Source organism: Lynx rufus, unplaced genomic scaffold (genome assembly GCF_022079265.1).
Source record: "Lynx rufus isolate CCGP_SWC_20201006 ecotype Redwood Valley unplaced genomic scaffold, mLynRuf1.p SCAF_6, whole genome shotgun sequence".
In the NCBI taxonomy this organism is placed as follows: Eukaryota; Metazoa; Chordata; class Mammalia; order Carnivora; family Felidae; genus Lynx; species Lynx rufus.
Window position 1 is genome coordinate 132,972,828 of NW_025814878.1, and position 27,388 is coordinate 133,000,215.

Below are 27,388 nucleotides of genomic sequence, written 5' to 3' on the forward strand. Positions count from 1 at the left end.
CGCATAGGGTTTGGGCAGCGGCTTTTGAAGGGGACTGTAAGCATGGTGAGGAAGCAAAGGAACAGAGGAACTCACTCTTCTGGTTGGGCAGGGCAGGGCAGTTGACTGCACATCTTGGCGGGAACCACCCATATTAAAGTTTACGGAAATACGTAAACAAGAAGGGGGGATTCTTTTTGCCATTGAAGACGGTGAAATACTTCTCTAGAATTCTGCCCTGTGGAAAATGTACCTCCCCATAACCTAGCACAGCAGGAGAGGCCATCAGGTGCCCCCAAGGGGGCAGAATGGATGCATTCAAGGCCCCTGTGCTTTTTTTTTTTTTTTTTTTTTTTTTTGGATGTAGAGTCTGAGAGATTCTGACTCTGGCTCTCCAGTCTCCCCTGGGTGATCCCTAATACTGGGCAGGAGCAGGGCCAGAATCGTTACGGGAACACTGAGCTGTTGGGCTCCCGCCCACACTGATCAGATCAGAGTCTGGGTGGAGGGTCGGGGCGGTTAGGCTGCAGAATCAGCGTTATTTTGAGCTGGGTGAAGAGTTGGAACAGGCTGTCCTCTCAGTGGTTCAGGAGAGATCAAAGGCCTAACGGGTGTGTCTTCTATTTTCTGGGCAGTGGAATCCTTCTCTGAAGGTGCTGGATCCCTGAGGTCTCTCTGTGTCTCGATGACGGAAAAGTTTCTCGGAGCCACAGCAGGACTATGTATATGCTGTTTCTGGTTTTATCCTAAGTGGCTCGTTTTGGTTTGAGCTAATGAAAGCATTTGAAAAACACCATGAAAAACTAGAGATCTTTGTGTCCCTCACTTTACCTTTTATTCCAGGTAGGGGTGGTGCCCACGTTGGGAAGTTTCACCCACCCCCGGTTGTATACATTTATTTTTAACTTCTTGTTGCCAGGCTGTTCGCTGTTTTGTTTTAATTTTCCATTTCTTCATTCCACACTCTTCTCTCCCCCACCTGATCTGGTCAGTCCTGCCTCTCTGTACTCTCTGTAGGGTGGTGGGTGAGCAGTGGTGGACCTGACCGTAAGTCCTGGGCCTGCCCTGCGGCCTCCCATGTGGGGCCTGGAGTCCAGAGGTCCAGGTTGCCTCACCAGAAACCTGGTTCTCTGAATGCCCGAGGCTTGGCTTCTGGAACACAGCCTCTTACCAAGATGTTATGGCTTTGATTGCACTGCGTGTAACTGATGGCATATAAAGAAATACCCTTCTTGCTCGGTTTCCAGAATCTTCTACCGATGGTTTGTTTCAGTTCTTAAAGTATGTTCCTGCCTCAGCGTCAGCATCACCTGGGACCATGCTAGAAATTCAAATTCTCGGGCCCCATCCCAGACCTAGTGGTCTAGGAAACCCCGGGGGTGGGGCCCGGTGATCTACGGGTTCTGAGAGTCACTGATGGGAAAGTTCTGGTTTTGTGTTTGTTTTTCCCCACTTGGGCTGAGTGCATTTCCCTGGACGTAGTGTAGAGGTCACTCAGACAGACTCGGGCCCTGTCCTGGGGAACCTGATTCCCGTGGGAGCACTGGGGGCTGATTGGGATGGGAACACACGACCTTTGTGCTGTGATGGGAGGATGCGCTCCTGCGTGACCACAGCTGGTCGGTCAGCTTCTCTGACCTGGGAACACAGGCTCCTTCTATCCAGTCACCTCCTTGTGGGGGTTACCGGTGAGAAGCAATGGCTGTGGTTGTTCCATTTCCTGCTGATTGTGTGATCTCTAGTTGGCCTCTTTTGGGGGTGGGGGTGCTTATGGAACCTTGGAGTCCCCGTTTTGAACTCTTGGTGCAGATGAGAGATCGATGCCCAAGATGTTAGTGACCTGTCAGAGGCCAGCAGCAGCCGCAGCAAACAGGGCTGTGACGTGATGGTCACAGAGCAGTGCACCCAGCAGTGGCTTCTGGCTGGGCCTTCATCATTCTCTGGAAGTTTCGCATTTCCAGTGTGCACCCGTCACTCTCTGGTTTCCCTTTATAAGCAAGGGTGTCTTTATTTTTTTTTAGTGTGTGTTTGTTTATTTTTGAGAGCAAGAGAGCGAGTGCACAAGCAGGAGGAGGGACAGAGGGAGAGGGAGACACAGAATCCGAAGCAGGCCGCAGGCCCTGAGCTGTCAGCACAGAGCCCGACACGGGGCTGGAACTCACAAACTGTGAGATCGTGACCCGAGCCAAAGTCAGACGCTTGATTGAGCCACCCGGACGCCTCAACAAGGGGGACTTTTATGTGTCACAGAATTCCTGTGGTGTCCAAGTTGCGAGCCGGCTGAGACAGGTTCTAACCGGATGTGGAGGTTTTGTCGAGAGTGGGGAAGCCAGCTCTGCCCATGCAGAGGAGGGACTGGCATCTTTTGCTTTGTGGAAGAGGTCAGGTGCGTCCGGCGAGGCGGTCCCCGGGGCCCAGTGTCAAAGGTGACGGGGCAGACGGATGCCAGGGGCTGGCAGTCACGTGTCTGGGCTTGGCCTGCGACCTGCACGGGAGCCGGGCCACATGAGTGTGCTTGTTCTTTTCTTTTTGTGGTATTTTTGTATCTTTCCTTTTTTAGCACGTAGAGTTAAAAATTCTGTGGGCAGAGCATGCTGTTCTGTGGAGCAGAGTGGCGAGCACGTCTTTTCTCGGAACAGGGGTGTGTGTGTGTGTGTGTGTGTGTGTGTGTGTCCCTGTGTCCGTCCGTCCCCTCTTCCCCTAAATGGGCAGGGGTTTGCTCCTATAAGTGTCCTTAACCTGTGACAGGTGACTGGTAGGCGAGTGGACAGGTGGTCATGGTGAAACCTTGATTTTCTGGAAGAGCCACCTAACATGCATGTGAAAATATGCCCCGGAATCCATGCCTCAGGCACTCAGGTCGGGCCGAGTGTGTTCGTGTAGGAGGATAGGCCTGTGTTTGAACCGGAGTCTCTGTCTTCAGTTCACGGCCGCGTACGGTATTTGACGACGGCCCCGCACCTCCCCCTTCGCGAGAGCCGGCGGCCAGCTGGGTTTCGTCACCGCGCGCCGCGAGGTCACCCTCTTGGAAAGGTTACTAATTCTGCTCTTCTCGCCTCTCCCCCTCTGCCTCTGCCGCCTCCCAGGTTTCGAAGGTAAACGGAGTCACTCGAATGTCGTCATCTCTGGGTACAAGTGCGACCGGTGCCAAAAAGATGCGCGAAGTCAGACCTTCACCGTCCAAAACTGTGAAGTACACTGCAACGGTGACTAAGGGGACTGTCACATACACCAAAGCCAAGAGAGAACTGGTCAAGGAAACCAAACCCAATCCCCACAAGCCCAGTTCCGCCGTCAACCACACAATCTCAGGGAAAACCGAAAGTAGCAATGCAAAAACCCGCAAACAGGTGCTATCCCTCGGGGGGGCGTCCAAGTCCACCGGGCACGCCGTCAATGGCCTCAAGGTCAGTGGCAGGTTGAACCCAAAGTCATGCACTAAGGAGGTGGGGGGGCGGCAGCTGAGGGAGGGGCTGCGGAACTCCAAGAGGAGACTGGAGGAGGCCCAGCAGCCCGAGAAGCCGCAGTCGCCCCCCAAGAAGATGAAAGGGTCGGCCGGCTGCGCCGAAGCCCCCGGCAGGAAGGCGGCCGCGGCGGTCCCCGCGGCCCCGGCCCCCGCGGAGAGAGCCCCGCCGCCCGGCCACGCCAAGAAGGAGGTGCCCGAGCGGAGCTCGGAGAGGAGCCGGCCGAAGCGGGCCGCGGCCGGCAAGAGCACGCCGGGCAGACAAGCACACGGCAAGTCGGACGGCGCCTCCTGTGAAAATCGTTCTACCTCGCAAACGGAGCCCTTGCACAAGCCGCACGAGGCGGCGGCCAAGCCCGACAAGGGGGGCGGCCGGGCCGGCTGGGCGGCCATGGACGAGATCCCCGTGCTCAGGCCGTCCGCCAAGGAGTTCCACGACCCGCTCGTCTACATCGAGTCGGTCCGCGCTCAGGTGGAGAAGTACGGCATGTGCAGGGTGATCCCGCCTCCGGACTGGCGGCCCGAGTGCAAGCTCAACGACGAGATGCGGTTTGTCACGCAGATTCAGCACATCCACAAGCTGGGCCGGCGCTGGGGCCCCAACGTGCAGCGGCTGGCCTGCATCAAGAAGCACCTCAGATCTCAGGGCATCACCATGGACGAGCTCCCGCTCATAGGTGAGGCCCGCCCGCCCCCGCCGCCCCTGCGCGGGGCCACCCCCCGGGCCGCCCTCTGTGCGCTCGTCCCTGGTGTCCTTTTCTCTGGTCGTAAGGACGTCGGTCATACTGGCTGGCGACCCGCCCAGACACCTCATTTCACCCCACTCGTCTCCTTCAAGACCCCGTTTCTAAATGCAGTCCCCTGTCTGAGGCACTGGGAACTCGGGCTTGAACACGTGCACGTTTGGGTGACACAGGTCAGCCTGTTTTCTCTCTGTCCTCCTCCTCTTTCCTTGCACATCACTGTCTCTGGTGATCGGGCAGGGCCTTGTCAGAGGCCACAGATCGGGGGACGGGTTTGAGGTTCTCCTGAGGGCTGACTGAACCCACTGCGGAGCTCACCTCGGTGGCTCCCCGTGCGAGCACGTGTCCCGGCAGCTGCAGGGCCGTGGCCCCCAGAGCCCACGTACAGGCCCCCGATGTCCCGGGTCCCTCTTCCTCCCAGAAAGCTGCTCGTCCCTCTGGGATCCTCACCCTCTGTCTGGGTTGGGCTGGGTTTGCTTTGGGGACCGCTGGGGAAGGTCTCACACCCTTTCCCTTTCGGCTCCAGACCCGTGAAACGGGCATGTTCCTGCCTCCGTTTCGGGGGTCCCGATTTTGTAAAGGCGGTGAGGAAAGCAGCCATTTAACCGCCACTGACGTGTCAGGGATTGGCCGTCAGGGCTCCCTGCAGGGGTGAGGCGAGGGAGGCGTCCTTACCTTCTCAGCAGGTGCCTGCAGGAACTGATGCCTGAGTGAGAATCCCGACTCGGGGTTGTGGGAGCGGGCTGAGCAGGCGTGAGCTTTTGGTGTCAGCTGCGCCCCGCGTGTCCTCTGAACAGCACCAGGCCCTCAGGGCTGTGGTGACATGTCTGAGCCCCACCCCGTGCAAGGGGGACCGTGGTTCTTCCGGGGATGGTGGGGGAATCCGGTGACGTAACGACAGCCAGCGACCTTTCGTCCAGAGTAGGTTCTCTTGGCCTTGACTCCTCCCCACAGTGCCTGAGGCTGGGTGGACGCGTCCCCACGGTGCGCGTGTCTGCAGTCTTTGCTGCTGCCCAGCAGCGTAAAGCCTTGTTTGTCCCCATCCCTGAAAGGGGTGCTCAACTGGCCCGAGCTTGGCCGCCTCGCAGGGCAAGGGACTTAACATTTTCGAAGCAGTTTTCCAGGATCTCCCGGTACAGGAGCTCCTTCTGCCTCTGTTCCCAGCCCCTGGGGGAGCAGGTGTGCCTCGGGGAGCAGGGGTGAGGGAGGCGCTTGGCCGCTTGGAAGCCTCGCGGCCCTGCAAATGGGCCCAGTGGTAGCAGGTGAGGAGTCCGTGGAATGACGATTTCCAAGCAGCATATAAATTTTCAGGTGCTGCTGGACTATGCTTTCCATAGAGGAAAACACAAAGGTATGGATTGCCGCCTCCCCAGTCAGCCCGTGATCTGAGCGCCTGTGGCTGGCGGAGGGGACTCCCTCCCCTGTCCGCCTCTGCAAGTCCGGCACTGTGCCGCCGGCCCCACATCTCCCCATTTTGAGCTGGAGACCGGAAGCGAGTGATGGCATCTCCGCCTTATGGCCTCTCCTGCCCAAGGAGGGCGAGCTTCCTCACTGATCTCACCCGGCAGAGCTAATGACCTTCCAGTTGCCGACTCCCCTGGTGTCTGATGGGCTGGGGGACCTGTTCCCGCACAGTCTGCCCGGGGCACCCACCTCGTGGTCCCACGATGCCCAGGAGGCTGTCAGAATCCACAGGAGCTCAGCGTCTTTTACTTTGTTTATAAATCTATCCACATGCTCCAAAGACCTAAAACCTAATTTTGACTGAACTTCCCTAGCATTTTGTTACGTATTTACTCCCTTAATAGCCAGTGGATGGTTATTCTGGAAGGTTTTGTTCCTCCTCTGTTGTCTGGAGGGAGGTTGCTCTCCAGGCCCCACATAGATAGTCCCTCTATGAGCGTTTTTCGAGTATATTTGCTTTTGATGTGTATCTGTACAGTCCTGAGAGTTGATCGAGGGGGGTATCGAACACTAGCCCACACCCCACCCTGAGACCGAGGTAAGCAGTCTCTCGGGGGCCGTGGGCCATGAGAGAGAGGGTTGAGGGACAGTCAGACCGTCTTTTTGCCCTCCCAAATACTGCCTCTTGCCCTGGAAGTCAAGGGGGTGGAAAACCAGTCATCGTGCGTGTGCAGACGAGATGGGAACCGACAGCGGGCGCAACACATACGGTTTCTGCCGTCACAGCCGTTGCGGGGATCGCTGGGACATGGTGTCTCCAGGGACGGGCCCCTGCTTCGTCACCTGGCTCCACCTGCCTCTTGGGGTTTGTGGCGGGGGGTGGGGGGGGGACCCCGGTACATGCTGCTCCTGCTGGGGGCGGGGCGCCCTGGGATGCTCCTCCCCGCAGACCCACCGGGCCAGCTCTCCTTTCATTCGGGCCTCCGCTTACCTGTCAGCTCCCTGGGGACACCTCTCCTGACCATCCCAGCTGAGACGGCAGCCCCTTAGCTCCCCGGCCCCTCTGCCTGCTTTACTTATCCCCGTGGCCTCCCAGATTGTCCTCGTGTAAGCACTAAGCTCCCTGAAGGCCTGGACCAGTTCCGTTCGCCGCTCTGGCCCCAGGGCCCAGCAGCATCCTTGGCACCTAGCGGGCGGCCCCGGACTTAACCAGCTGGAGCGAGAGGGTGTCGTTCGTGGTCCTTGTCACTGAGTGTCCCCGTGCTTTGTCCCCGTCCCAGGAGGCTGCGAGCTCGACCTGGCCTGCTTTTTCCGGCTGATTAACGAGATGGGCGGCATGCAGCAAGTGACTGACCTCAAAAAGTGGAACAAACTGGCGGACATGCTGCGCATCCCCAAAACCGCCCAGGACCGGCTGGCCAAGCTCCAGGAAGCCTACTGCCAGTACCTGCTGTCCTACGACTCCCTGTCCCCGGAGGAGCACCGGCGGCTGGAGAAGGAGGTGCTGATGGAGAAGGAGATCCTGGAGAAGCGGAAGGGGCCCCTCGAGGGCCACACGGAGCATGACTACAACAAGTTCCACCCCCTGCCTCGCTTCGAGCCCAAGAACGGGCTCATCAACGGCGTGGCCCACAGGAACGGCTTCCGCAGCAAGCTCAAAGAGGTGGGCCAGGCCCAGCTCAAGACGGGCCGACGGCGACTCTTTGCTCAGGAAAAGGAAGTGGCTCGAGAGGAGGAGGAGGACAAGGGCATCCTCAGTGACTTCCACAAATGCATATACAAGGTGGGCCCCCGGCGGGGCTGGGGGGCTGGCCGCGGGGCGGGGCTGTGCGGGCCCGAGGCGCCAGGCTGCGGTCTCCGGTGGCGCCCGGAACGGCAGTGTGTGCGGCTGCGGGCGGGATGCGGGCCTGGGACGTCTGACCGCTGTGAGCCGTGACCGCCGGTGAGCCCCATGCAGGCTCCAGGTCCTTGGATCTCCTTTGCATTAGGGGGCACGGGCACCCACGTGCCGGGGACACAGCGGCTTGGGTGTAGACGCCCACGGGGCCGAGTCTGCCCCTCGGAGCGCCCCCAGCCCTTCCAGGTGGTGGGACCTGCTCAGCGGGCCGGACTCCCCGGGCTCGGGGCGCTGGCTTCCTTCGCCTCCCTGTCTGGATGCTGAGCCGCCCATCAGCCCCTGGCTCTGCCCGGCCCCTTCTGGGGAAGCGATCGGCGCAGGCCTCTGCAGGGAGTTGCTGGGGGGCTTGCGGGAGGGAGGCAGGAGCCCGGCGGATAGAAGCGCGCACGGTTTTCTCCTCTGCCGCCAGATGGCGTGGCTGCACCTGCTGTCCTGAGAAGTCCCTTCCTCCAGGAGGCAGGTGGAGTCCCTGTGAGGGCTGCCTGCCAGGGTGAGCAGGACCCCTGGCACGGTGGGCACGTCCCAGCTGGGACCCTCACGTGGCGAGCCGGGCCCACCCCTGAACCCCCCTGGCGGTGGCGTGGCAGTTTCATGGTGCGCTGACAGGCTGCTGTGGGTCCCCGTCGTTCCCCACCCGCACTGCCCCGGGGCCCTGCCTGGTGGAGTCTCCACGGGCTTCCGATGCCGATTCCCTCCCGGAAGCCTGGGACTTCTGCGACTCCTCTCCGGGTTCTGGGTCTTTCCTTTCTGAGCCCACGGGAAGTCCCCCCCGCTCCGGCTGCCCTGTGCCACACTTCCTTTTCCTCCTGGGCTGTAGTCCTGTGCGCCTTTCTGGAAGAAGACGCCCTGCTTGCCTAGGTAGAACTTTCTTACTAGACCCATCAGGGCACAGTCTCCTTTGCTCTGGTTCCCCATTCTCATCCCCTGGCGCCGTCCCCAGAGACCCTGGGCGGGGGGGCGGGGACCCTTTTACCCTTGGGAGATAAGGGAGAGGAGGCAGGTGGAATACATTCAGGCGCATGTTTGGGTGTTCCTTGGGTGTCTGCTTGAAAAGCTCTTCTCGGCTGAAGCCATTTGTTAAATCCGGCGACTCCAAATAGCCAACTCCAGAAATGAGATATTTTCTACTTGTCACATTTTTCATTTAAGAAGGCCAATTCTATGAGAATGAGGTGAATCTGAGTAGAGTGTTTCTGGAAACGTGCCCTGTAACTGACAGCTTTAGGGTTCATCACAACAGTCTGGCCGTGGTGGCCACGGGGGTGTCGGCAAGCAGCCGTGTGCGTGCCGAGGGCCGGGGGGGGGGGGGGCGCGTCCTGAAGCCCTTGGCCCTCCGTGGGTGTTGACTGTTGGGCACCGGGTGTCATTTTCGCGAATTACAGGTGCTCTGCTTTTTAGGTGACGCAAAGCCCTGTCTCTCTGGCTGGTGGGTTCTTCCCTTGTAACGTCTGGAGAAGTTTGCAGTCGCCCCACGCGGCCCCTTTCTGTGCTCTAGAGCAAAAGCAGATGCCACGACTTGCGTGCCGCTCGCTCTGACTTCCCTTCCTCCAGAAGGGTCTGTCACCTGTTCTAAGCCCAGTCTGCTTCTGGCTCCCTGCGCTCGCGGCCCTCACTCACTCACTCACTCAGGGCCGGGGTTCCACAGGCCAGAGACGGAGTCCGCTCCAGCGCCGCTCCGTCTCCAGCCCCCGGCACTAGGCCTGGTATACAGTAGGTGCTCAGTGGGTACCTCTGCAACCAAGGGACACACGTGCCCGGTCAGGAAAAGCACAGCTCTGACCAGGCTTGCCTCTGCAAAATGAAACCTCCTGTCTGTGGAGGCGAGAACGGAGTCTCCGGTGGGATTCCCAGGCCGAAACCGTGAGCCGTCTTGAGCACGTCGCTGTGGAGATCGCCGGGCAGGGGGCAGCAGAGGGCAGGGTGCTGGCCGTCCTGATGCTAGGTATCTGGCATGCTAGGTGCTCCCCGGGAGGGGGCAGTGCGTGGCTTCTGTGGCAGAGAACGAGCAGAGCGCTTCTGCTCCCCGGGTTTGCTCGAGGAGGCTGCGCGTTTGGCTGGTTCTCAGGTGTGGAGGGTGCCTGACGTTTGTGTCTCTCGGGCCCTCTCCCATCCCTGGTCCGGCCCCAGCTCCGAGCGGGTCTGGGATGCCGCTGGTTTCTTCCCTGGCCCCCAGCCCCTCCTCCTGCCCTTCAGGTGGGGTAAACTGGGGAGTTCTGCGCCCTTCCCACATCGTACACCCTTCCCCGTAAAGCGAAGTGTGCTTCTGTGTGTCACGGGTGTGCCTGTGCGAGGCCCGCCTGGTGCACGGCCTCCATCTCTGCCGGATCAGGGCAGGGGTCCGTCTGCTGCTGGTGCGAGGCCGAGGGGCCCTCTTTCCCCTGCGGTCGGCACCGAGGACCCTCCCGAGAGCACGTTCTTCCGTGGTCCCTGCCCACGTCCACTCAGGACACACAGCGGCCGTGGTCCAGGACAGGGGTGCGGCCTCGCGTGGGGTTGGGGCTCAGTTTGGCTTCTCACGCTTTTTACTCTCGTCTTTGTTTTCTTTCCAGGGAAGGTCTGTGTCTTTAACAACTTTTTATCGAACAGCAAGAAATATCATGAACATGTGTTTCAGCAAGGAGCCCGCCCCGGCTGAAATCGAGGTGAGCGCGCCTCCCGGGGCCCCGGGCCCCCTGGTGCCCGATGGTGCTGAGGGGACCCCCGGGGCCATCGTGGGTGTCTGTGTGCCGGGGGCTGGCAAGTCGTCACCGAATCTAGACTCACTCAAGGGCACAAGAGGTGCAGCGAAGAGTGTGTGCCTCCCCCCGGCCGGGGGTGGGGAGACGCCAAGTCGGGGTGAGCTCTGGGCGCGTCCCCTGCCTGGGGGACTCCTCACCCCGTCGTCTCTTATGTAAGAGAATGTTTGGAATCCCTTGAAACCACGGTTGCACTTTTTCTCTTCTCCCCTGTTTTCTCTTTAATGGGATTGGCAGATTGCCATCTTTGTGCTTCTCCCAATTCTGTTCTTGGAGTTAGCGTGAGGCTGGGAAGCCCGGAGCCCTCCTGTGCCCGGCCGATTAGGGGGCTTTCTGGGTGAGCCGCTGCAGGACGGGGACCGGATCTGTTTACCTCCCCCACCCGGTACCCCGCGCCTGGTCCTGTCAAGGGAAGGAAGCCGAGCTCCCGTGGCTGGTCGAGGGCAGCGGCTGGTGGGCGGGTCTGAGACTCCGTCTTCCTGTCAAGCATGTCTGCCCCTGTGCACACACCCGTGCTGACTGCTAGGGGCCCGGCTTCCCCGGGGTGGGACGACAGGACAAGTCCCTGGACGGGCCAGGTCAAACCAGGCCACGCACGGCAGCCATCAGAAGCCCAGGACCGGAGCCCCGGCCCCGCAGATCAGGCTTCCCCGTTGGGGGAACCTCCCCGTGTCTGGTTTTAGCCCTGAGTGTCGTCCTTCCCTTGGACCGCATGTCTCTGCTGATCTGCACGGGGCCGCCCCAGCTCTGTTCCCTGGGTGGCGCCTCCGAATACCACACCATGGCCTGACCCCCCTGCTTTGGACCCGCGGAAGCCACATCCCTTCCGCCACGACTCTGGGTCACACTTGCTTCCCAAGTGCTCATGGCATTTGTGGGATGTGGTGGCAGGAGAAAGCGATGGGACCTTTTGGGGTGGACAGTTGGGCTGGGAAGAGGGGCCTTGGCTGCTCGGCGCGGGTCCCCGTGGGGGCCTCAGAGGCCGCAGGGTTTGATCCTGTGTGGGCACGAAGGACACACAGCTTGTTTTAGTTTCCTGCTCAGGAATTCGTTCTGAGAGTCTCGCTTTCTCCTAAGCAGTTGCCTAATATTTGAACACCAGGGGAAGGTCTGCTAAAATCCAGACTTGGATGAGTCGGAGTCTGTCTAGCTTCTAGATCCGCCAAAGAGGTCTGGGCCTTCCTCTTGGTTGGTGGCCGTCCCCTTCTTCCCCAGGTGGCCGTTGGTCGGTCTCTACACCCGGTGGCAGGGCCGGGCCTCGAGCTATCCCCTCACACAGACTCTGTTCCTCCCCTTCCAGGAGACACGCTTAAGGAACCCAGACACATAATGTTGTGGGATTTTTTCTTGGGGCTCTCGACCCCTCCAGGCTGGTCCCCCTTTGGAGAAGTTGTTGTGGAGCCTGTATGGTTCGTGGTAGCACTTCTCTGAGCCAAACTGCACGTCGTGACACCCGCTGCTTGTTCGCTAGGCTTCCTCCTTTCCGTGTGGTTCCAGCTAAATGGGGTCTGCCAAGGTATTAGGGAAGATGATGCTGTGCTTCTGGAATGAAAATTGAAAACAAAAAAGGCCTCTGAGTTGGGGGAATTGCCTGTGGGAAACTTGAGCACATCTTAGCTGTTGGCAGAACACGTTCCTGACCCCCCTCCGCCCCTGGCTGTTTGGGTAGGACTCCTTGCAGTCACCTGGTAGGCTTTTAACACTGCTCATGTGACATCCCCCTGGCACCCTGTCCGATTTAGTTGGCTGGACCACAGTCCGGGTGGAAGTAGTCTTCGCTCCTGGTGATTCTGATGCACAGACGGGGCTGAGAAGTCAGGATCGCCTGTGACTGGAAGGGAGGAAGGTGTGTGTCTGTCAAGATGGCCGACCTGGAGGCCGTGTTCTTTTTTTTTTTAATTTTTTTCAACGTTTATTTATTTTTGGGACAGAGAGAGAGCATGAACGGGGGAGGGGCAGAGAGAGAGGGAGACACAGAATCGGAAACAGGCTCCAGGCTCCGAGCCATCAGCCCAGAGCCAGACGCGGGGCTCGAACTCACGGTCCGCGAGATCGTGACCTGGCTGAAGTCGGACGCTTAACCGACTGCGCCACCCAGGCGCCCCAGGGGCCGTGTTCTTTATAGGATGACGGGGGGACGGCTTCCCCCTCCTTCCTCTCGTTGCTTTCCCCCTGCTTTTCGTATAAATAACTTAAAAAAGTTTTAAGTTTATTTATTTTGAGAGAGAGAACATAAGCTGGGGCAGAGCAGGGAGAGGGGGAGAGGGAGAATCCCGAGCCGGCTCCGTGCTGTCAGCCCAGAGCCCGATGTGGGGCTTGAACTCAACAAACCGCGAGATCGTGACCTGGGCAGAAATCAAGGGTTGGACGCTGAACCCACTGAGCCACCCAGGTGCCCCATGTAAATGACTTCTAAAACTGTGTAAAAATACACATCACGTAACGTAACCACCTCAGCCGTTCTCTCTGTGTGCAGTTCAGTGGCATTCAGTGCCTTCATGTTGCCACGCGACCGTCCCCACCATCCGTCTCCGGGATTTCATCCTCCCAGACCGAAACTCTGTTCCTGCTGGACGCTAACTCCCCGGCCCCTGGCCGCCAGCGTTCTTTTCTCTCTCTTTGACCGTGATGCCGTGTGTCCGTGTAGGTGGAATCACACGGCGCCTGTCCCTTTGTGCTCGGCTCACTGCATTCAGCCTCGGGTCTTCGGGGTTCATCCACGTGTCCGCACGGCCTTCCCTTGAGAGGCCGAGTCCTGCATCGTGTGGATTTTGTGCACCTGCCGGTGGGCGTTTCGCTGAACGCGGTGACCAAGTCTCGGTTGGCGCCCATCCGCGGTTCTGTGGGGATGTGTCTGCTCCCGGGCGATCCGACCCCTGCCGTCTTACTCTGTGCTGTCGGAGGCGCCCCGCCGCTCCCGTGGGACGGGCTCCTCTGCCGCACGTCGATGGCCTCGCGCCGACCCGCGCTCCGTGACTCCCGCACGGCGCGGTGCCGACCGGGCCTCTCCTCTCCCCACAGCAAGAGTACTGGAGGCTCGTGGAAGAGAAGGATTGCCACGTGGCCGTGCACTGTGGCAAGGTGGACACCAACACTCACGGCAGCGGATTCCCAGTGGGAAAATCAGAACCGTTTTCAAGGTAACGGCCGATACTCTGGCCTACACTTGGGGGCCTCGGCGGCGTGTCCCTCCCCCCCCCCCCCCGCCAGTCTGTGACGCCCCTCTGCTCTCCTCTGCCGCAGGCACGGATGGAACCTCACCGTCCTCCCCAATAACACAGGGTCCATCCTGCGTCACCTCGGTGCTGTGCCTGGTAAGCCTGGTGCGGCCGCCGTCTTCCGGGTCCCGAGGCCCCTTGCCCCAAACGACCAGCACGGGACAGGAGGCTAGCGGCGTAGGTCACGTAGATTGGAAGCTTTGATCTTTAGCGTGCAGAGGAATGGGATTGTTGAAGTCAGAAAAGTGTGCAAAGGTGAACCGAATGGTAGCATCTAAAAGCGGGGGAGACACTTCGTGGCCAAGGTTTCATCTTGAAATTGGTATTTTCAAAGCTGATGTCCTGACTCCTTAGGGCTGGTGTGGGCTCAGAAGTGATCGATGGCTTGCAGAGGGCAGGGACAGCCAGGTGCCCTGGGGGTTGTGGTCACTGGGGGTTGTGGTCACTGACGGCTGGGCCCCTCCACACGCTGGGGGGTGGCGGGGGGGAGCAAGCGATTCCTCGAGGCCTCCCCAGAGAGTGGGGCCTGAGCTTCCTGCCTCCATCCAGCACACGCGGGAGTTCAGGTCGACACGTCTGTGGGGCGTCCTGAGCTGAGGTTCAGCGGGCCACAGCACGTGGCTGGTGGACGACAGTCCCCGTGTGCTGCCCCTCGGGGCATCTTAGGGCTTCCCGCCGAAACTCACAGATGAAGATGTTTTCAAAAACCGTTTTGTAACCGTGTCTGCCTGCCTTGGCTTCCTTTCTGCGTAGCTAACAGGAAGGAGCGAGCACCTTCTCACCGGTGTCGTCTGACTTTTGAGTCCTGTTTCTTTCTTTTTCTCTCCGCTTGGGAAGAAGGCAGGGGTTTCTAGGTGCCGTCACTCAGGGACCATGTGGCTGTCCTCTGTAACGCCTCTCTCCCCCTTGGCAGGAGTGACAATTCCCTGGCTAAACATCGGCATGGTCTTTTCTACCTCATGCTGGTCTCGAGACCAAAACCACCTTCCCTATATCGACTACTTACACACTGGTGCTGACTGCATTTGGTGAGTACGCCTGCCATGGGGGGCCCAGCATTCCGGAAAGTTCCACCTCTCACCAGGTGGCTGACCGCCCCCGGGAGCTTGCTTGTGTGGGTTTGGTCCTGTGCCCCCGGTTCAGTCACAGGATTTCTTAGCTCCCTTGGAAGCGCTTGAGGTGGCGGGAAGGTTTCGAAGGAGGTTTGATTTGCTCGAATGGTGAGCAAGGTTGAGCATCGTTTCGTGTGCTTATGGGCCATTTCTGTTCCTTTTTTGTCAGCTGCCTGCTTACCCTTGTTTTTTCTTCTAGGACGTTATTTGTTGGTGGTGTTTTCTAGGACTTCGTGTCCTGTTAGGGGTAAGAGCAGTTAGGGGTGTCACAGAAGGTGCAGTGGTTGTGCTGGGTCCCCAGCCTTCCCCTCACCCGGTGTAAACCGTCCTCTCCCGGGCCTGGTGTGAGGTTATTTTTGGCATCTCTACAGCGGGGTGTCCGACCCGTCGCTGCCACAGAGCACAGGTGTCACTGGGAGCGGGTCCCTGCTGTGGGAGAGGCACGGGTTTCTCTTACCGCTGCCTGGGTGCCCACCTGTGACCCTGCCCTGTCCGCCCGTCCCCATCCACGGCTGGTGCTCTGGGCCCTTCCTTCCCGGTGGCAGATGGGAAATTACTGCACATAATCGGGCTGTCCTGTCACCTGACAAGCCACCGACACCACATCTGTCCCACACTAACTGCAGCCGTTGTCCCGAGGGGGTGATTCGGCATTCTTTATTAAAACACGCCAAGTCGCACAACCGGTGCTCTCCCCCCGGGAGCCTGTCTCTGCCACAGCCTCCGCACCAGGACTCCCCTGCTCTCGGGCCACATTCCCACAGGTGTGCTTAGTGTCGAAGCCTGGCGGGACCGGGGGACCCCTGTGGGGGCTGTGCCATCGAGGATGGGGGGGTACTCGGCATCCTGCGGGAAGGCCGGAGCGGGGGCTGGTGGCCCGAGACAGAGTGCGTGGCGTGCAGGGGTGTGCGGCCTGCTCGTCTGGAGGGCTGTTCCCCGTGGACGAGCTTCTGTGGCCACGCCCGGCTTGGGGAGCAGAGGGTCCCGCCCAGGCCTGTGACCCGGCCCGCCCTGCACACAGGGGCGAGGGGCGGTGAGGTGCTGTGGCTGCGAGGCCGTCCTCGCCGCCTGGCCATGAGTTAGAGGTGGGGAGACGTCGGACTCCCTGGGCCTTTGGAAGCCTCATCCCCGGAAACCCTGCTGGTGGAGAGTGAAGAGGAGGCCGGGATGTGACCCTGGGACTTGATGGTGTGTGATTTTTCTTGAAACAGGTGATTTAGGTTAGAACGCCTGGATTTCAGTCACAGGTCAGGAGTAGGATACACAGGCGTGGAAATCGGCATTTATAGAGAACGTGAATGTGGTGCTTGGCGACTGGAAAGCAGGATTTGGCCTCCAAGGGTAGGGTTGCCTCACAGACTCCGGTGGCGATGGATGGCCAGCAGTGGGCCTGTGGGAAGTTTGGACATTTGGAACCGGTTGTATCGGGGGCAGGATGTGAGCTGTCTGGCCGACTCCCCTGAAGGGAGGTCAGTGGCTTCATTGGCCTGTGGCCCAGTCAGGACCGTTCCAGGAGTGTGTCCCTGGTGGGCCCTCTTGGGACACTGGTGACGACTCCCCCCCTCTCCGTAACACGGTGAGGTTCCAGATTCTTCTGTTGGTGAAGTTCTGCCCACGTCTTCAGCCTTCTCTCCCCCCAGCATCCCTGCGGCTCCTTAGCTCCGGCCAGAAAGGCCTGCGCTGTCCCCTGCCCCTGTGGCCTGGCCCCTCTGTCTGCCTGTGCAGCTTGCCTGATGTGGCTCTCGTGGTGGCGCCCGTCCTGTGCCCTCAGCCGGCTGAGCCGGGCTGGCTCCTGGCACACGGCTCCCTCCGGGAATGTGTTCCTCTGTCCCCTGGGTTTTTACCAGCTCCCGTTCCAGGATTTCACAGCCGCTGTGGTGTCCTTGCAGCCTTGGCCGTGAGGCGGCGAGCGCACAGGCTGGACTCCTCTTCCGAGAACACGGGTCCCCTCGCCCGTTCCGGCCGCCGCAGCCCTCAGCTGCCCGGGGGACCAGCGCCGGGGTCCTGTCGTGTCCTCTGAAGGTTTAGGGCACTTAGCAGAGGCTGATCGCGTCTGCATGTGTGTCTGGATCTGATTTCTAGGCGGCTTTCGACATCTGGTTTGGGTTTGAAGGCTTTTTGGCTCATGCGTAGGTCAGCTCCACGTGACAGGGGTGCGTTCGCCCGCCGTGGCTGCGTTCTGGCCGCGTTGGCTGGGAGCAGCGGTGTCGCCCTGGGAAGCGGGGCGCCAGTCACTGGGGTGCGTTCCTCCTCCCGGCTACCCCCCAAGGCCACTTTGCAAGCCGGCGTTCGCTCCCCTCTCGGACGGAGGGTTGCAGGGTGGGCCCAGCGAGCGCTCCCCGGGCAGAGGCTCCATGTCAAGGCTGTGTCCGCCCGTGTTCCCACACAACCCAGGTATTGCATTCCTGCTGAGGAGGAGAACAAGCTGGAGGATGTGGTCCACACCCTGCTGCAAGCCAACGGTACCCCAGGGCTACAGATGCTGGAGAGCAACGTCATGGTAGGTCCCCCCCGCTGCCCGGGGCCGCGGATGCTGGCCGGGAGCGGGCATTCAGGATTGGGACCCAACCCTGAGCGGTCTTATCGAGTCCCTTTCCTTGCTGGCCTGCCCCCCAGAGGCAAAGAGGACATTGAAAAATGAACCCTCCGGGGATCCGTGCAAGCCAACCTGTTCTCTTTTACGAAAGCGGTGTTTCCCTCAGACGGCACGGGATTCCGGGCTTATGAGGCCCGAGCTGGCCTTTGAGTCTGTTTCAGGGCCTGCTTTTTCTGTAAGTGGAGACCGGGCAATCTAGGAGGCGGGGGCCACGGGCTTGTGTCGGGTGGTCTTCTGGCTCTGTTGTGCCCTGCCGTCCCCACCTGCTGGGCACCTGGGTGACTGGGCTACCGGTCGGGGATGTTCACCGTCACAGGACCAGCACAGGGGCTTCTGACCCTGTCTTCAGGAAGTCCTGGGCCAGTCGAGTTTCTGGGGGTCTGTAGCCTTGAGCTGTGTCCTGACGCCTGAGTTCAGGTCCCCTCTGGCCTCTGCTGACCCCCGCCTCGGTCTCCCGTCCCTGCGGGGCCCCGCTCACTCTGGGTTCAGCCTGGAGAAAGGGGAGCAGCAGCCCCTCGATGTGCTGGGCCTGGGGCCCCCAGCCTGCACCCCTGTGCTCTCCCGGCTCCAGAGGCCTCCCAGCAGCCACCCAGGTGGTATCCATTTACGCCGTTCGAACCTGGCAGTGGTGCATGGGGACAGGGCCGGGTCTTCACCGAGGCCGTGCCCCTGCGGGACCGTTGTCCCTTTTAGGCCGGTATCCATGCAGATCTTTGTTGTTCTTAGGAATTATGTGTCTGTCTTTTTTTTTTTTTAAAAATTTAAGGTTTATTTTTTTTTAATTTTTTTTTTAATGTTTATTTAAAAAAAATTTTTTTTTTTAACGTTTATTTATTTTTGAGACAGAGAGAGACAGAGCATGAACGGGGGAGGGTCAGAGAGAGAGGGAGACACAGAATCTGAAACCGGCCCCAGGCTCTGAGCTGTCAGCACAGAGCCCGACGCGGGGCTCAAATTCACGGACCGTGCGAGATCATGACCTGAGCCGAAGTCGGCCGCTTAACCGACTGAGCCACCCAGGCGCCCCAATGTTTATTTATTTTTGAGACAGGGAGAGACAGAGCATGAACGGGGGAGGGTCAGAGAGAGAGGGAGACACAGAATCTGAAACAGGCTCCAGGCTCTGAGCTGTCAGCACAGAGCCCGACGCGGGGCTCGAACTCATGGACTGCGAGATTATGACCTGAGCTGAAGTCGGATGCTTAACCGACTGAGCCACCCAGGCGGCCCCTTTAACGTTTATTTTTGAGAGAGAGAGTGAGCGGGGCAGGGGCAGAGAGACCAGGAGACACAGAATCCGAAGCAGGCTCCAGGCTCTGAGCTATCGGCACAGAGCCCGATGTGGGGCTTGAACCCACAAATCACGAGATCGTGACCTGAGCCCAAGTCGGACGCCTAACCGACTGAGCCACCCAGGCGCCCCTGTGTCTTTATTTTCTCAAAGGAGAAGCAAATCTTTAATACTAAACCTCATCCCACTCCTGGCCAGCAGGTCCCTTCCGTCCCGACAACCCCCCTCCTGGCCAGCAGGGGTGCCTGTCGGTCCACTCGCTGGGGGAGGGGCTGGCGGAGCTGTCACAGAAGGGGGGCTCTGGGTGGCGGATAGTGGTTGGGGGCGACAGCCAGGAAAGCCCCCGAGCCCGGCCTGTCTCCCTAGATCTCCCCGGAGGTGCTGTGCAGGGAGGGGATCAAGGTTCACAGGACCGTGCAGCAGAGCGGTCAGTTTGTCGTCTGCTTCCCGGGGTCCTTTGTGTCCAAAGTGTGCTGCGGCTACAGCGTCTCTGAGACCGTGCACTTTGCCACCACCCAGTGGACGAGTATGGGCTTCGAGACGGCCAAGGTAAGGTGGGACCAGCCCCCGAGTGGGTGCACGGCAGCACGCATGGCCCTGCACGCGCGGGTCTGACGTTAGGTGACGCTGAGTTTCAGAATATGAGTTTTGAAACCTCTTAAGAGGCAGCCGAGGGGTTTTTTCTAAAAGGAACGTTTGTATCATGAGAGGTTTTGAATTCTGTTGTTGACTCCCGCACGGTGTTGGGAACACAGTACGGAAGGAGTTGAAGGTAAAACTTCAAAGAAAAGAAGCGGGTGCGGATTTTTAAGTGTATTTATTGTGAGAGAGAAAGTGCGGGTGGGGGAGGGAGAGAGAGAGGGAGAGAGAATCCTCTGTGCGGAGCCCGACGCAGGGCTTGAACCCATGAACCATAGGATCATGACTTGAGCTGAAGTCGGCTGCTTGACCAAGTGTGTCACCAGGTGCCCCCGCACCCATCTGAATCCGTGGCACCTGCCTTGTGGTTGGTGGCCCCAAGCGGTGACCTTTCCCGCTGCCTCGTGCTGGTCTCCCAGGCGGGCAGGAACGTTCCCAGGATTCCCAGTTGCGTTGAATCCAGATGGAAGTCAGAGTTTGAGAATTCAGACAGCCCCCCACCTTCCAAATGAGGGAGAACCCCCGGCAGCCGCCTGGTAAGGAAGATCTGCCCTAAAGGCTGTGACCCCCTCTTGCAGGAAATGAAGCGTCGCCACATAGCTAAGCCGTTCTCCATGGAGAAGCTCCTCTACCAGATTGCACAAGCGGAAGCAAAAAAGGAGAACGGCCCCACTCTCAGTACCATCTCCGCCCTTCTGGATGAGCTCAGGTGACGGAGTCTGGGTTCCGGGCCCAGCAGGGCAAGGGTAGCGCCCAGGAGCCACAGACCGAGGCCGGTCCCGCGCACAGGGGGAAGGGGGGGGGGCGGCGGGACAAGGGCCAACTCTCGGAACCACGGGGCCCACCTGGTGCTCGCCGGTGGAGACTTGGGGGAGAGTGGTGGCTTTTCTTCTTGCTCTCTCGCTGCGTCATGTGTGGGGTTAGTACGTGTCGCTGGGGCACTCACAGGACGTCAGCCGCCTGTGGGAGGGAGTGGGGGCGGGGTGGCCCCCGAGAGGAGAGGGACCCGCAGCCCCCGGGCCCAGCCCGGCCCCGCACGTCCCTTTTGGCGCACGGTGCTCCCCACTCAGCCCTCCCGCCGCCCCGCCGCGGTCGAGCTCCCCCACCGCCTCTGCTTGTGGCCCGTGGGTCCCGCCAAGTCCGAGACCCCGTCCTGGCTTCCGTCCTCCGCGGTCAGAGGGGAGACCCCACGGGTGGAGGCGGCTCAGGGCCGAAGCCGAAGCCCGCCTCCCGTGCGCGACTCCCTCCGGCCGGGGGGCGTGGCCCGACGGCGCCCTGACGCCCGCCCCCGCTCTGTCCGCGCAGGGATACGGAGCTGCGGCAGCGGCGGCAGCTGTTCGAGGCCGGCCTCCACTCGTCCGCCCGCTACGGCAGCCACGACGGCAACGGCGCCATGGCGGATGGCAAGAAAAAGCCTCGAAAGTGGCTGCAGCTGGAGACGTCAGAGAGGAGGTGTCAGGTCTGCCAGCACCTGTGCTACCTGTCCATGGTGAGCCCGGGCGTGCGGCCGCGGGTCGGGACGGTTTTCGCCCCTGCCCCGTGCTCCTCTCTCCTCTGCCCTGCACTCCTGCCCGTCCTCCCCCCCCCCCCCCCGGCCGCTGCCCCCGAACGAAGGGCCTGGGCCCCGCGAGTCCTCGGCTCTTGCCTCGGGGTCAGGGTCCAGTGCGCTGCCCCGCAGAGTTGGGGCTGTCTTGGGTCAGAACGGACGGTCCCCCCAGGGAGCAGCCCTGCTTCCAGCCTCCTGGCCTCTGGCGGAAGCTGCTGCTCCTGCGGTCGTCCGCCCCGCTTCCGTCCTCGTTGGCTTCCACAGCGGCCCTGCCGGTGTCCCCGGCCCGCCCAGCCCTGGGCTTAGCCGTGTTCGTGCGGTCACTGTGTCTCCCCACGGCCGTCCCAGGCCAGAGCGGGGCTCGGACACCTCAGGGGAATGGCCGCCGGGCTGGTGTGGCCCGTCGGGGTGGCCGCCCCCACACGGGGCTATCGGAAACCGTGCACCTCTGCCCGGTGCTCACGGCCCTCCAGTGACTGGAGCTTAGTGTCCTCACACCCGCCGTGGCACTGACGTCCCACGTGGTCGCCGAGGCACGGGGCATCAGGCACACCCCTGTCCCCCTCCTGGCCTCGTGCCTGGAGGACACCGCCTCACCCCGTGTCCCCCAGCCCTCGGCCGGGTGCCCTGCAGAGGTGGGGGACCCCCAGCTGCTCCCATGCAGTCCGAAGGCTGAGAGAAGGGGAGAACTGCGTTAGTCCGCACCGCACGCAGGGGGCTTGGACGACCGTCCCTTCCCTCCCCTCCCCTCCCTGCTCTCGAGGCCGCGAGTCTGGGCTCCGGGAGGCGGTAGTGTGGGTTTCGTCCGAGGCCTCTGGGTTCTTGGCGAGCAGATGGCCACAGTCTCCCCGGGTCTTCTTCACGTGTGCCCTCCCCCACCCCTCACCCGGAGAGTCTAGGTCTTAACCCCTTCTTGTAAGGACACTAGTCCTACTTGGACCGGACCCTCCCTGTGACCTCATTTTACCCCAGTTGCCTCGTTCTGGGCCCCGCCTCCAAATACAGTCCCATTCTGAGGTACTGGGCGTTAGGACTTACCTGATTGGGGGCGCGGGGAGTGGGGGGGATAGAATGGCATCCACAGCGGCCACACACGTGCACACGGATGCTTCCCAACTTAGGACGTTTCCACTTTACGATGGTCCAAAGCTGGTAGGCATTTAGTGGAAACTGTACTCGGATTTTTACTTTGGAGCCGTGCCCTCACCCCCCCCCCCCCGCGATGTGCCACGGGGTCCCCCGTGTGACGCAGAGCAGTGGTGACCGCGGCTCCCAGCCAGCTCTGCAGTCACGAGGCTGAACGGCCGATTCTCTCACAACCGCTCTGCCCCATACAGCCCTTCTGGCCTCACGCTCAGTACGGCGTTCAAACAGTCACACGGGACAGTCAGCGGTGTCTTGTCACATAGGCTTTGTGCTGCGGGACTGGGCCCAGCGTAGACTGCTGTCGGGAGCACGCGTCAGGGGGGCCCGGCCGAGCCGTGCTGTCCGGGAGGTTAGCTGCCTAACGTGCAGTTTCAGCTTTAGGAGGTTTTCAGCTCTCAGCGGCTCGATCGGGGTGTAGCCCTCTTAGAAGTCCAGGAAGATCTGTGTTTTCTTCCGCCTTAGTCTTTCTTTTCCAAGGCGTTTCTAAGGAGAGAAAATCAAGAGCCATGCTCTCTGAGAGAAAGAAAAGCATAAGCATTTCCCCGGGTCTTAAAAATGCTTTGTGAGCATGGCTCATAAAAGCCACATAGTCCCGTGGGCGTCCCTCTTGTGTTGGAACGGAGTTACTCCCGTGGGAAAGTGTCCCGTTACTTCCCACGACCATGAACAGCACTGTCACGACCTCCGTGCGGGGCACTGGCCTGTTCCCGTGGGTTTGTTTTCAGGCTGTCACTAGGCATTTCCTAGCAGCCTGACTGTTGTTTTAAGAAAGCCTACGTTGCAGTGCCTCCGTAAGCATCTGATTCTCGCTTTCGGCTCAGGTCATGATCTCACGGTTTCTGAGTCTGAGTCCCAAGTAGGGCTCTGTGCTGACCATGTGGAGCCTGCTTGGGATCCTGTCTCCTTTTTCTCTCTTCTCTCTGCCCCCTCCCCTGCTCACGCTTGCTTCCTTTCTTTCTCTCACATAAATAAAAAACTTCATTAAGTTACTTAGAAAAGAAAGCTTGTATCATCCTGAATTCATAGGTAAAAATTGAGGTTTTATTTTGATTCACAACTTTCAGTGCTTGGATTAGTAATAAGATTGTATTTTTGTTTACGGTTTCCTATTTTTGTCTATTCCTGTCCTGAGCCTGAGTGTCTTTAAAAGGCATTGGGTTTCTTCCCTTAAGCGTCGCTTCCTTCCTCCCGCGGCTGGCTGTTTCTCCTCAGTCTTTATGAAAAGGCCTGTGAACCTCTCGCATCTTGTGTGTGAAGGCAGCATTTTCCCGAATTTCCTTCTAAACGAGACCAGGACTAGAAGTTGGGGGGACGGGGACAGGGACAGGGGGAGGGCCCCCATGCAAACCAGCTGTCCCTCTGCACCCTCCCCACCCCCAAATCTTCATGTCTGTGGCGGATCAGGCCCTGTGCTGCCTACAGGGACCCTGGGCCCCAGGCCCTGGTGTGCGCTTCCCGCTGCCCTAGGCTTTCCCACGGGCTGGCAGGCGGTCGGGGCCTGTCTGGCTTGCAGATCACCCAGGAGGCAGTTGGAGTTTCGGGGCAGGTTCGGGCAGAGGCATCGGGTCCCCCAGGGGCGTGCAGGGGGCAGCCTCTGGGTAACCAGCAGAATCGATCACGCCGCTGGAATGTTCGGGGTGTGTTTCCCGGTCACCCTGCCACGTTTTCTCCCCAGGTGGTTTGTGTGCACAAGGTCCCGGAAGGCCCAGTGCCTGAGAGCTTATCAGCGGCACTACGGTCCCATCCTGTCTCCTCCAGCCTGTCGCTGGCGAGAACCCCTCCTGGGAAGGGGCAGCAGAGATCGGGAGGGGACTTTAGCCGGGGTCGGGCCTCCCTGAGTTGCCCCTGCTCCCTTGAGGGGGGGGGGGGGCCCGATGGCTTCTGCACCTCAGGACCGGCCGCCGCTGTTCCCACAGGTCGTGCAGGAGAACGAGAACGTGGTTTTCTGCCTGGAGTGTGCTCTGCGCCACGTGGAGAAGCAGAAGTCCTGTCGAGGGCTGAAGCTGATGTACCGCTACGATGAGGTCAGTCCGCACCGGGGGGACCTGTGCCCTGATCGGCCTTTCCACAGAGGTGAACAGCTGGTGTGAACGGAGGCCGAGGGCACCCAGTGTGGTGCTGGGTCCCTGTCTGGACGGCCTGACTCCACAGAAAGTGGGGGTGGGGGGGTCCAGCCTGTGTCCGATCCGACCTGGGGAGCCCTAGGAACTAACACCGGGGAGATTTGTTTACTTCCACAAACTTCGTTCTATCTCAGTTTTCTTCTTCCAGTTAATGGGGACCCCTGGCCCACCTCCCCCTGCACGGGAGCCTGGCCCATCTCTCCCCTACAGTGTCTCCATCAGCACCAGTGGCCGCCAGGGCCTCCATTTATGAGGGCGGGATCTGGGTGCTGGCCGCACTGGTTGGCTAGGCTGCTGAGGAAATGAGGGACTGTGCTGTCCCCTCCGGGTAGGGTTCAGATCCAGGGGCACGGTGGGCCACCTGTGCACGTCCATTGCGAGACAGATGCAGATGGGGCGGGGGGGGGGGTGAGGGAAGGGAAGGACAGGTCGTGGTGCGGACAGCACAGGAAGATCAGGGCCTTGTCTCCCTTCTCTCTGGGCGGGGGGCCCCCTGTGAGCAGCATTGGCCGCTTCAGGGGCCTCAGAGCCAAGGCTGTCTCTGGTTTTCCCGGAAAAGGCCGATTCTAGGGTTCTGGGGCCAGGGCCAGACAGCCTTCCTCGCTGCAGCCCTGCAGAGCCCCCTCGGCCACCACCTCCCATAGCGGTGCACTTTGCCTGCCGCGGTCACCCCCACAGCGAGCAGCCACCAGGGTGGGGGTCCGTGCGAGGAGGAGCTCGGGGTCTGCCGAGAATCCCGCTGCACTGGTGACCGACACCTGGCGCCGATGACCCTCGTGACTGTGCCATCTGCCCGGGGCTAGGGTGGGGGCAGGGGGTGTGTGGGGGCGCGGACGCCTTGGGTCACTCCTGGAAGTGCTGCAGACCGTGCCCGGCATCTTTCATCTCCATAGAAACTCCCGTGTGACCAACATCAGGTCAAGAACGCGGAGCATCTGACACAAGCCACCGCTGGGCTCCCGGCGGGGCTGCCGCGCACGAGGCCAGGGGGCGGCTCTGGGTCCTCACCCAAGGGCCCTGGGCTGAAACACGAAGTCTTGTCTTCCTGCATCCAGCTCCCCAGATCCCGTTCCAGCTTTGTATAAGTGCCAGTCCTGCCAGTTCTCGCCACTTCCGTGCTTCCGCTCTGGTCCGGGGCGTCGCGCCTCACGGTCCCCTGATGGCCCCTGTCTCGCTGAGTCCCCGGTCGTCTGCAGAGGCAGACTCCATCCGAAGCCCTCGCTCGCGCGCTCGGTTCGCGGTGTCCATCAGCCGGCACGGAGAGCAGGTGCCACTGGGCTAGGGCTGTCCCCGCAGCGAGCAGCGGGCCCGCGCCTCAGTGACTTCCTGGCACGTCCAGCATGAACGCTTTGAGCTGCTGGGCAGTCGCTTGCGCGGCGACTGGAGGACGTGTCTCACGTCTTGACTGACCCGGAACATTTCTTGAGGGCGGGGGGGGGGGGGGTGTCACCCTTCAGATCACTGTGGTGCTGTGTCCCCTACCCTGGGCGGCTGCACACACCCTTGCACCACGCCCTCCCCGGCCCCCAGCAGGGCACCGCCCCCAGGGCTGTATCTGCCGCGGGCCCCTCTGTCCCGCAGGCTCCCGCACCCAGATCTCAGTGGGGGTGGGTCATGGGTGAGGTGACCACGTCTGGCGTCACACGTCTCCGCTCCGGGCAGGACTCTGGAGGGCATGGTGGCGCATCTGTGGGGGCTCAGGCTGCGGGTCGGTGGGGGTAATAAGCCTTTGGCGGAATAAGATTGAGCTGAGAATAGATCCGGGCCTGGCTTTTAGGGTGTGTGTCGGTGAAGGCATAACCGCCCTGCGCGCCCTGCTGCTCCGCTGTACCCGTGGACGTCAGAGCCCGCGACAAAGACACCCTCAGCGGGGAGTCAGAACAGCACGGTCAGCCCGCGCGGTGCCGCCCACATGCTGGGGGGGCTTCGCCCTCAGGGTTTCAGGCTCTGCAAAATCTGGGTTCTTCCATCTGTAGCCCATTGTCTTTTGTGACCGGAATATGGGACAGAGAATCCCGTCTGTAGGGTCTGTGTGAAGCTTAATCACTTTGATGAGTAAGAGAAAAGGGCATAGAAGCCGCCTACTTTGTCATTGGACTAATTTTAGTAAATGAGAATCTGAATCCACTCCTTCTTTAAGCTGTGTGCTTTTTAACTCTGTAATTTCTGGTTCTTGGCTGGGTTTCAGAAGTGCCTCGTGAGGGCACCGCAGCTCTGGTTGGAAGCCCCGGTGTTTGGGGCACACAGATCCCGGGTCCGAGGGAGGCGCAGGCAGGGCCCTGCCCGGCCCGTGCTGCCCCGAAGGCTTAAGCCACAGGTTTTAAAGCAGCTCATCTAGTTATCTTCGTTTAGCAAGTTTATCGTAAGTGCTTGAAAAAATGGCCACAGACAGCGTTTGCGCAGACGGGCGGCCCTGTTGCTTCTAGGGTGCTTTTCACGTTCTTCCCACACGGTTTTCACTTCTTCGCCCTTAACACCTTCCACTTCCGTGAGGAGAGGCTCCTGTTGCGGGAGGGCCAGCTTCGGACTCAGGTGAACCCCAGGCCTTTGAGTGAAGGATGAGCAACCCCCCCTCCCCCCCTCGCCCCCGCCTGTGTCCACAGGGTTCCCTCTGACCCTGGTCCAGAGCAGGTGCTTCGGAAAGGTCTGGCCATATGCCATTTTGGTATTTCCCCCCACGGTTTCTCGTAAAACTGCATGGTTCTGAGTGGTGTTGAGGTTACAAATACATACTTGATGCCGGCAGTAAAATGGTTCCCTTGATTGACTTTAAGGATGCTTGTTAATCATCTCCCCTTCGTTGAGAGGAGGGGATGCCAGAAATAATCCAGAAGTAGACACGTGTATTTATCTGCAAGGCCAGGTGAAGGAAGGCTCGAGTGCTCGGGCAGCTGGAATGACACCGCCCCAGGCACTTGTCCTCTTCGGGGCAAGAAGCCTCTGGGACGCCCCCGTGAGCCTCGGGGGCAGGCAGAGCCCAGCCCCCCTGCAGCCCTGCCCCTGCGTGCTGGTGCGGGCAGCCCCGTTACCCTGTCCGCGCACGGAGCCCGTCTCCCGGGTGGCTGGGTCGTGTGGCCGCGGGACGGTGACCCGCTCTTGCTGTTTGGGTGGCCCAGGCTCCAGGGCGAGGGACACGTTACACGTGAGATGCGTGTAGAAAACAACGTACTGGGTACAGTTGTGGGACTTCAGGGATTTCAGTGACCCTGCCGGCCGCGGGGCGGTGCCGTGGTGGGGGCTCGGAGGCTAGGACGCGCGTCGCGGCAGGTGCTCTGCCCCTCATCCCTCCGGGCCATGAAGTGGCAGGTGTGTCTGTGAGAAGCAAAGGGCCCGCTTTAGGGGCCAGGTTAGGGGCCTGGTTCTCAAGGATCTTTCTGCCTGGTTCCCGAGCCGCCGCCTCAGAATCGCTTCTCCCGGGGTCTGTGAACCGCCTCCGGGGGGCAGCACTCCGTGGCCCCCCGGTCCTGTGCTGTGGTGGTGAGCGTCACCCGGGGAG

General features: G+C 60.6%; 1 protein-coding gene and 1 long non-coding RNA gene across 5 annotated transcripts in view; one reads left to right on the forward strand and one right to left on the reverse strand.

Annotated features, from left to right (window-relative positions):
* JARID2 (jumonji and AT-rich interaction domain containing 2) overlaps positions 1 to 27,388 on the forward strand; it is a 273,915-nt gene that overhangs the window by 244,476 nt on the left and 2,051 nt on the right. For all 4 annotated transcript variants that reach the window (XM_047101536.1, XM_047101538.1, XM_047101537.1 and 1 more), the window contains 11 exons: positions 3,066 to 4,119; positions 6,870 to 7,372; positions 10,036 to 10,128; positions 13,243 to 13,361; positions 13,465 to 13,535; positions 14,353 to 14,467; positions 16,946 to 17,051; positions 18,805 to 18,987; positions 19,656 to 19,786; positions 20,383 to 20,566; positions 23,686 to 23,793. In XM_047101536.1, coding sequence (XP_046957492.1) covers positions 3,066 to 4,119; positions 6,870 to 7,372; positions 10,036 to 10,128; positions 13,243 to 13,361; positions 13,465 to 13,535; positions 14,353 to 14,467; positions 16,946 to 17,051; positions 18,805 to 18,987; positions 19,656 to 19,786; positions 20,383 to 20,566; positions 23,686 to 23,793 — 2,667 coding nt within the window. The remainder of the gene's footprint in view (positions 1 to 3,065; positions 4,120 to 6,869; positions 7,373 to 10,035; positions 10,129 to 13,242; positions 13,362 to 13,464; positions 13,536 to 14,352; positions 14,468 to 16,945; positions 17,052 to 18,804; positions 18,988 to 19,655; positions 19,787 to 20,382; positions 20,567 to 23,685; positions 23,794 to 27,388) is intronic.
* Positions 19,822 to 23,737, reverse strand: LOC124528144 (uncharacterized). The gene is made up of 2 exons (XR_006966103.1): positions 23,657 to 23,737; positions 19,822 to 22,252 (listed from the first exon to the last, which is right to left on the reverse strand). It is a non-coding gene; the product is annotated as an uncharacterized LOC124528144 (long non-coding RNA).